At 46.5% G+C, this 8,425-nt stretch overlaps 2 protein-coding genes across 3 annotated transcripts in view; one reads left to right on the forward strand and one right to left on the reverse strand.

The window, feature by feature from the left end:
* Positions 1-1,534, forward strand: part of NDUFC2 (NADH dehydrogenase (ubiquinone) 1, subcomplex unknown, 2, 14.5kDa) — an 8,656-nt gene extending 7,122 nt beyond the window's left edge. The window contains exon 3 of the mRNA XM_005867020.2: positions 1,353-1,534. Coding sequence (XP_005867082.1) covers positions 1,353-1,402 — 50 coding nt within the window. The 3' untranslated portion in view covers positions 1,403-1,534. The remainder of the gene's footprint in view (positions 1-1,352) is intronic.
* Positions 1,535-3,693: 2,159 nt separating this feature from the next.
* On the reverse strand, positions 3,694-8,217 carry THRSP (thyroid hormone responsive). 2 transcript variants are annotated; one of them, XM_014540384.1, is made up of 3 exons: positions 8,168-8,217; positions 6,482-7,056; positions 3,694-4,143 (listed from the first exon to the last, which is right to left on the reverse strand). In XM_014540384.1, the coding sequence occupies exon 2, from the start codon at positions 6,945-6,947 to the stop codon at positions 6,501-6,503; it is 447 nt and encodes a 148-aa protein (XP_014395870.1). In that variant the 5' UTR covers positions 6,948-7,056; positions 8,168-8,217; the 3' UTR covers positions 3,694-4,143; positions 6,482-6,500. The 2 variants fall into 2 exon arrangements, with proteins under 2 accessions (XP_014395870.1, XP_005867083.1); XM_005867021.2 differs by lacking the exon at positions 8,168-8,217 and having other exon boundaries at positions 6,482-7,354.
* Between the last annotated feature and the right edge of the window lie 208 nt (positions 8,218-8,425).

Below are 8,425 nucleotides of genomic sequence, written 5' to 3' on the forward strand. Positions count from 1 at the left end.
AGGCCGGCAGGCAGAGTGGTTAGGGGCGATCAGGCAGGCAGGCAGGTGAGCGGTTAGGAGCCAGCGGTCCCAGATTGCGAGAGGGATGTCTGACTGCCGGTTGTGGGATTGGGCCTAAACCGGCAGTCAGACATCCCCCGAGGGATCCTAGATTGGAGAGGGTGCAGGCCGGGCTGAGGAGCACACACACACACACCCTCCATGCACGAATTTCATGCACCGGGCCACTAGTTTGATAAATAATAGCTGACCTGAACACAGAACCCTGCCTCATGAAATGCTGGGTCCTGAACCTGCCCTGTATCACTTTGTACACACTGTACTTTTTTCTTGATCCTCCTCTTGTTCCATTTCCACCCTTCCCATCTAACAAATTTTTGCTCAAGTTTCATCATCTCAATGACGTTTTCACCCAGCTACAGACAGGAATTTCCTCAGCAAACTGCTTATCTCTGTTCAACTATAATTATGATGTAATTGCCTTCTTTTTATTTTACACATACACACAGTACAGATGTGTACATATGTGAAGGAAGGAAGGAAAAAGAAAAGCAAAATTTTAAATGTGTAAATACATAGATTTTAAGTAGACTTTCCTATATGTATAATATTAAGCATTGAAATTTTATTAGACTGAATGATGATCTCTAAGGTCCTGTTTATTCTAAATGTTATTAATCTATTTAACATTCCTATAACCTTTAGTCACATATGTAATATTAATGGTGGATCAAAAAGGTACAGTTTTTTGTTTTGTTTTGTTTTTGCCATTGAAGAGCTCAAAGACTAGTACAAAGCCATGAATAGTGGTTGTATGACACATGGGGAATACTCAGAACTGCTATATGTTAGAGCTGGAAGGAATCTTGGGAATATTGATTCCTAAGAGTGAGAACCAATGGCAGAGCAGACCTCAGTTCCAGATCTCTAGCTCTTTGCCTCCATATTTTCACTAGCTCCCTCTGTCAGCAGGAGCGTGTATAGTCTCATGGGCTCTTTTTGTCTCTGAGCAGCAGGTTACTGGCAGGTGTGCCAAGAGCCTCATGCATGGAGTGCTTGACCACCTCAGCTCTGGGCCCCTCCCTGTTCTTCCTTCCTTCACCCCTTTAGCCAGGATTCCCCTGGCAGCACCTTGCCCCTCCAGGCAGCCATCTGGATGTCACCACAGATTCTTCAAAATCCATTCAGTATAGCAAAATGTTTCAGTGATCACCAAACCGTGGTTGACAAGAAAAGAAGGAAATTTTAGGGGTTTCTATCTGTAAGAATATTACATTTTAATTTTATTCTTTAGGAAATATGATTTAAAACATAACTTAAACATAAATCTTTTGTGATCTTTCCTTTTATAGATAAGAAAACTTATGGTGACAAATTTGAAGAATTCCATCCAGTGCGTTGAAGTCTCCAAAACACTTTCTTTGGTTTCACTGAGAACAGTTATTTCCGAATTTTGTGGAGCATGATTTCATGATATCTGAAGTTTGTATTAATCTGTATGTTAATACCTTGTTATTAAAATGGTCATCCTGAACATTCTGACTCCTTTTTGTCATAAGAAAAACAAAATGTTCAGTTTTCATTTACCCAATTTTAAGAAGACATCTGACAGATTTAAAAACGAAGTTTAGTTCTAGTTCAGAGTTGAAAACTATAGCCTATAGGCAAAATCAGGCCCATGCCAGTAAGTTCTTTTGGAACACAGCCATGCTCACATGTTTATGCTTGCTTCCATGCTACAACAGCAGAAGGCAGAGTTGTGTAGTTGTGTCAGAGACCTTTTGGCCTGCAAAGCCTAAAATATCTACTATATGGCCCTTTACAGAAAAGGTTTGCCTGCTCCCGTTGTAGAGCAAAGCATAACAAAGCAAGCTAGATTATGGAGGATTTTGTAAGTCATGTAGAATAATTTTGACTTGATCCTCGGTCCAGGGTGGGGAACCTTTTTTCTGCGAAGGGCCAATTGGATATTTATAATATCATTCGCGGGCCATACAAAATTATCAACTTAAAACAGCCTGCTATATTTGTTCAAACATTTAACTCAACCCTAATGCCTTGGCAAGGCCAAACCAGATAATTTTTCAGGCCATATGCAGCATGTGGACTAGACATTCCCCACTCCTGCTCTAGGTAGTAGGCAGTCACTAAAGGGTTTTTAATAGGAATAACATGGGCAGGCTTGCATTTTTGAGCTCTGAACAATATAGCAGGTGGTTTATGAGCAGGAGACTCCAGACCAGGAGAACAGAAGACTGATTCTGCAAAGGGGTCTTTGCTCTTAGATGGATCATCCTGGAAAGAGTGGGCTCAGTGCTAACACTCTCAGCGGAGCTCAGTGCAATTAATAGTAAAAGATTCCACCTAACTGGAATGAGCTTACAAGCTTGCTCTTTTTTATATATATAACTTTTATTGATTGATTTGATTTCAGAGAGGAAGGGAGAGGGAGAGAAACATCAATGATATGAGAGAATCATTGATCGGCTGCCTCCTGGGATCAAACCTGCAACCTGGGCATGTGCCCTTGACCAGAATCAAACCCGGGACCCGTTAGTCTGCAGGCTGATGCTCTATCCACTGAGCAAAACCAACTAGGGCTGAGCTTACTCTTTATTGCTCATCAAATCCAAGTGCTTGTCCAGAAAGTTTTTGTTTCCAGACTCAGATTTTATAATCAGATTAGTTTTTGGCGATTAATAAAATTGTTTCTCTCATTCCATGTGACTTCAAAGTAGGTGGCAGGTGATTATAAGTGTGGTTTCTGGGCAAAATCAGATGAGTTCCATCTCTTCTCAAGTGCCACTTGTTGAATATAAAATCATGACTGAGGAAGTACTTTAGAGTTAATGTACAAATACAAGGTATTTTTTAACTAGAGTCTTGGTGCACGAAAATCGAGCAGCAGTGGGGTCCTTCAGCCTGGCCTGCCCCCTCGCAATCCAGGACCCCTCGGGGGATGTTGGACTGCCGGTTTAGGTCTGACATCCCCTGAGGGATCTAGCAGTGGGCGAAGCGGCAGGTGGCCGGGGGAGGAGCCGGAGCTGGAGCCCGGTGCTGCGGTGTTCCCATTCATCCCAGCCCCGCTGCACCTGCTGCCACTGCTCGGTAGCTCTGTTGCAGAGGTGGGAGAGGCTCCTGCTGCACTTGCCAGCTGTGAGCCTGGCTTCTGGCTGAGCAATGCTCCTGCTGTGGGAGCACTCTGACCACCAGGGGACAGCTCCTGCATGGAGCATCTGGTCTCATCGTCAGGGCTAGTGACCCTGGTGGTCAGTGTTTATCATACTGACCAATCATAACAGTCACTTAGGCTTTTATATATATAGACTAGAGGCCCGGTGCATGAATTCATGCATGGGTGGGGTCCGGCCAGCCCACCCTGACCAGGACTAATCGGGCTGAGTCAGCCAGGAGGGGCCTGCTGGCGATTGGCGGGCCAGCCCCACCCCCTGGTGGAACTCCTGGTTGAGGGGACAATTAGCATATTAGCCTTTTATTATATAGGATTGTTGCTGTACTAAATAGGCTTATAGTTCACCTGTGCTTGGTGGGAACAAGAATGAACCACTCAATCCAGGGACTCTGCTACCTCTTAGTTCTGGAGTGTAAAAAACAAAGGCTAGAGCAAATACAGAAATATAGGTGGCGGTGGGGGAATGAGCGTATAAATAACAGCACTTATATGCCAGGTGCTTTTGATTCTATTTTGTTTAATTTCTAGAACAACCTTGTGAGGTAGGCAAAACTATCCCCATTTTATAGATGGTGAAATTTAGGTTCCAATGGATTAAATAACTTGCCAAAGATCACACAGTGAACGACTGCTAAGAATTGGTCAAATGCTAAAACCTATGTTCCTACCATGCCACACTGGCTAGGTATCATCTAGCCCCTCATGATCCACGGACCACTATCCCAGGCTGGTAAGAGAAGAGAGGGAGAGTTGTAAATAGCAGCAAGCATCCTAAAGGTGACCCAGTGACGAGTCCATGAATTGGTGCCCAAAGGAAGGTAGTGAAGCATCCCAGAGAACCACGTCGCCTCACTTCCAGTGCAGGTCTAGCCTTTCTGGTCTCATCGTCAGGGCTAGTGAACTGCTCCGAGTCCTCATCACAGAGTCTGCCTTCTCTCAGATAAAGGGATCTGTGGAATGCAGAAATATTAAAAAACCAAGTCAGTGTAAAACCACATCACTGAGGTACTGTCATGTTCCTCCTGAATAGGAAAAATAATGAAAAAGCTCAATGATGTTCCTGTAGGAGAAGCCTGGCAGTTTCATAGCACTGTGAGAAAATCATGTTATCAGAGCTGCAATAACTTCATTTTACCAAAAGGGAAACTGCGATGCAGAAAAGTAAGTTAGCCCCGGCTGGTGTGGCTCAGTTGGTTGGAGCATTGTACCGGAATGTCACAGGTTCGATTCCCGGTCAGAGCACATACCTGGGTTTCAGTTCGGGTCCCTGTCGGAGCATGTACAGGAGGCAACCAATTGATGTTTCTGTCACACCGATGTTTCTCTCTCTTCCTCTCTTTCTAAAAATCAATAAAAACATATCTTCGGGTGAGGAATAAAAAGAGTCTGGCCAGTGTGGTTGAGCATAGACCTATGAACCCAGAGGTCACAGTTTAACTCCAGTAAGGGCACATGCCCAGGTTTCGGGCTCGATCCCCAGTGTGGGGCATGCAGGAAGTAGCTGATCAATGATTCTCTCTCATCATTGATGTTTCTATCTCCCTCTCCCTTCCTCTCTGAAATCAACAAAAATAAGAGAGAAAAAGAAGAAAGGTAAGTTATCCGGGGTCATACAGAGCCAGGACCAGAGCCCAGGTTTTTTAACTTCTGCTATGGCACGAAAATCAGTAGTGTTGTGTAGAACTGTTGCGCGTGTCTGAAGCAGTTTGGGGTTGGTCAAAGAGTGTGTGTTCTACCCACGCAGTCTCAATCTCCCCCCCGCCCAGTTCCCACCTCCAGCCCAGGCTGCAGAATTCTAGGGTGCTAAGGAAATTCACTAGCACAGAGGAAAGGACTTAGACGCCAGTTAGGCCAGGGCTCATTCACATCTCAGCTCTGACATTTCCTGAATAACCTTGGACTCATTTTACTTCTCAGGCCTCCAGCTTTTTCATCTGTAAAAGGGGATGATAATTCTATTAGATAATATACAAGTGATTTTAACCTATAAAACTATTCCAATACCTGTTGTTTTTACTACCACTGTTACTATTCAGTGAAGAAACTGAGGCTCAGAAAAGTGAGGCCTCACAGCTCATTAGTGGTGGAACCAGAACTTGACTCTGAACTGTTGACCCAATTCAGTTAGTTATATTCAAGAACCTCTGAGAGGTGACCTAGGGAGCCTTGAGGGGGGAGAGAAGCAAGGCTAAAGTTCGGATTTGGGTTTGAGGTAGTGGAAGGAAGAATGGCTGAGGAAATACCTGAGTGGAGCTCGCCATAGACTGTTCATGTCCCTGTTTAATCCCCATCATTACAGAGTGGCCTTCAGGCAGATTATGAAGATAACACATATAGCCAAGATGGGGTGTGATGAAAAGAATACCCAGTTCAAAGTTGGGGCCAGTCTTGCTTTTGTCCTCTTACGATATGACTTTTAGTGAGTCACTTCACCTCTGGCTTTCATTTCCTAACCGGTAATGGGGGAAAAATCCTGCCCCAGCTACCTCCATCTGTGGTTTTGAGATTCCCATGGACATGAACATGGTTTATCTACCAATGAAGCCAGTTTGTGGGAGCAGGGCTAGCAGGTGGCCCAGGATTAAAACTGGCAGGTGGTGTGGCCAAGTTTCTCCCCATCTACCCAGGAGTGACCCACCCATGACTGTCCCAAGTCCACTTCTTGTCACCGAGTGCCATCACCTGCTTGTCTAGCTGGCTGCCCACCCACACCTCACAACTCCAACCCTTCTGCGCATAAACATGTGGGCTCGGACTCCAACACATATGTCCTCACAACAGAGCTTCCCAACAGGCATGCCTGCACAGGTAGCAGTCCTGTAGCTTTCCATTGGCTGGCTGCACCCCTGCCAGGAGCAGGAATATTTGCGAGCAGCCTCACCTGTCACCCCTATGTGACATAATATAATTTTTCATGTTCTGTGACTTTAAAAAATATTGGGTACATAGAATTCACACATGGAATTCACAATTTGCCTGAATAAATACCCATACTTATTAACTAATGTGCACATGCATAAACACATGTGCATACATCAGGTATGCACTCACAGGTCACTTTTCCCTCTGTCTCTATCACAGGCACTCCATTACTCACCAATTCTGGGTCAGAAGGAGAGTAAGGCAGGCCTGGCCTTGGACCTTCCCGGGTGATGTTCCCAGAACCCTGAAGTGAGTGAAGGTGGCTCTGTCTGAGACACCCTCCCACTGGGTTGCACCACTGCTCCCCATGCTCCCCTGGAATGTCCCTCAGTGGACCCTGACACCCACTAGCATGGCTACCGTTACCTTCCCTAGAGTCCGAGGCTTAGAAGGCCTGTCCCGTTATCTCCTGGTATGTCCTCGTCACCTCCTCGGCTTTCACGGTCAGGTGGGTGAGGATGTGATGAAGGCTGGAGAAGTGCAGGTGGAACTGGGCTTGTAGGTCCAGCTGCCCCAAGACCTCCTCGCCCTCTTCTGTCTCTGCAGCTTCATTCTCAGCCTCATTGGCTCCACCACCTGCCATCTTGACCTGCCCCTCCTTCTGGGGCAGCAGCCCATGTTCCACATCCACGCGGATGGCCTTGAGCATGGTGAAGTAGTTGTAGAGACTGGGGGCTCCAGCCTGGGCCTCACACCCGTGTGCACTTGGCTGCATGTCCCGCAGAAGGCTGGGGAACATCACCACCTGCTCCATGTTCTGCACCACGGCCGAGTACCGGTCCATGACGGTCAGCAGGCAGTTCTTGGGGTAGCGCGTGGTGAACACCTGCATGGTCGCTTCCTCTGGCACCCTGAGTCCAGCAGACTGCCCGGTACTGTTTCCACGCTGTTATTTTTAACGTCAGGGTGTGATGACAGTTTGACAGGATGCCAAGGCACACCTGCTGGGTCAAAAACACAGCCCAGTTTTAAGCTAATCCCAGTGCTTGGGCCCCAATGTCTGTATTAGGCGATCTATCTGCCCAGGGACTGGCCTGCCAGCCTTCTGCATGTCATTTCAGCACTCCTGACCGCCTGGGCAAGAGCCTGGCTCCTCCTCCGTCAGCTCATAGGGCCAGTTACAGGGAAGCTTTGCTCTTTGGCAACTAGTGCACTTGACCTCAGGGCAGTCACTAATTCCTTCAGGTCACCTGAGACCAAGCTGCCTCTTGCTGCCTACTTAGAGCAGCCTCCTAAGGCACAGCTCCCTTCTTCAACCTGGGGTGCCTCGGCTGTGGCATGAACGAGGGGGGTCATGAAAAGAAAGCGCTGGGCGGAGGGGGAGGGGCAAAGAGCACTGAAAGAGGAAACAGAAGCCCAGTCCTGCCGTTTCCTTGTGTGTTTTGTTTTTTCTTTATTCAACGCACTTATTCAGCACCTACTCTGCACCCATTTCTGCACTAAACTCTTTCACAAGTTATCTCATTTAATCTTCACCACAACCCTATGATGAATACTTAATCTCCCTGTTTAACAATAAGAAAGCTGAGGTGTAGATTGCTGAAGGAACTCGCCCATGGTCCTATTGGAGCTGGGATTCCAGCCCAGGACCGCCTCTCTCCCACCTCCGGTCAGTGCCCTAGGCCACGTGAGGTTGAACGAGTTACAAGAGGTCACTGGGTCTGTATCTTTATCTGTAAATTCAGGGTATTGTTGTGAGGATTGAATAAAACAAAGCTAAAGAAAATGCTTTGTAAGCCACAAAGCACAGTCCCAAATGTATTATCTGAGCAGATTCTAGATCAGGGGTGGGCAAACTTTTTGACTCGAGGGCCACAATGGGTTCTTAAACTGGACCGGAGGGCCGGAACAAAAGCATGGATGGAGTGTTTGTGTGAACTAATATAAATTCAAAGTAAACATCATTACATAAAAGGGTACGGTCTTTTTTTTTTTTTAGTTTTATTCATTTCAAACAGGCCGGATCCGGCCCACGGGCCGTAGTTTGCCCACGGCTGTTGTAGATTCATGCTCAGGTCCCTCCCAACTCTAACCTGTAGTTCCACAACTTACAATGCTTCCTCTTTACCACTGTCCTAGTCCTTTGGCCAAAGTCTTGGAAGATAATAATTCTTTTCACAGCCACATGATCACAATTACCAAACTGCATTTGTTATCCTTACTTAGGAGAGAACTAGGAAAGCGAGGCCCAGAGAGAGGCTCAAAGTTGCACTGTCAGAGTCAGAATTCTGGTTCAGCCACCTGCTCACAACACTGCCTCAGGTGGAAAGATCTCTAGGTACCTTCTGCCCAGCAGGGGAGGAGAGAAGA

Source organism: Myotis brandtii, unplaced genomic scaffold (genome assembly GCF_000412655.1).
Source record: "Myotis brandtii unplaced genomic scaffold, ASM41265v1 scaffold244, whole genome shotgun sequence".
NCBI classification, from domain to species: Eukaryota; Metazoa; Chordata; class Mammalia; order Chiroptera; family Vespertilionidae; genus Myotis; species Myotis brandtii.

Coding starts and splice junctions, on each gene's coding strand:
- THRSP (XM_014540384.1), bottom strand. CDS start 6,947: ATGCAGGTGTTCACCACGCGCTACCCCAAGAACTGCCTGCTGACCGTC.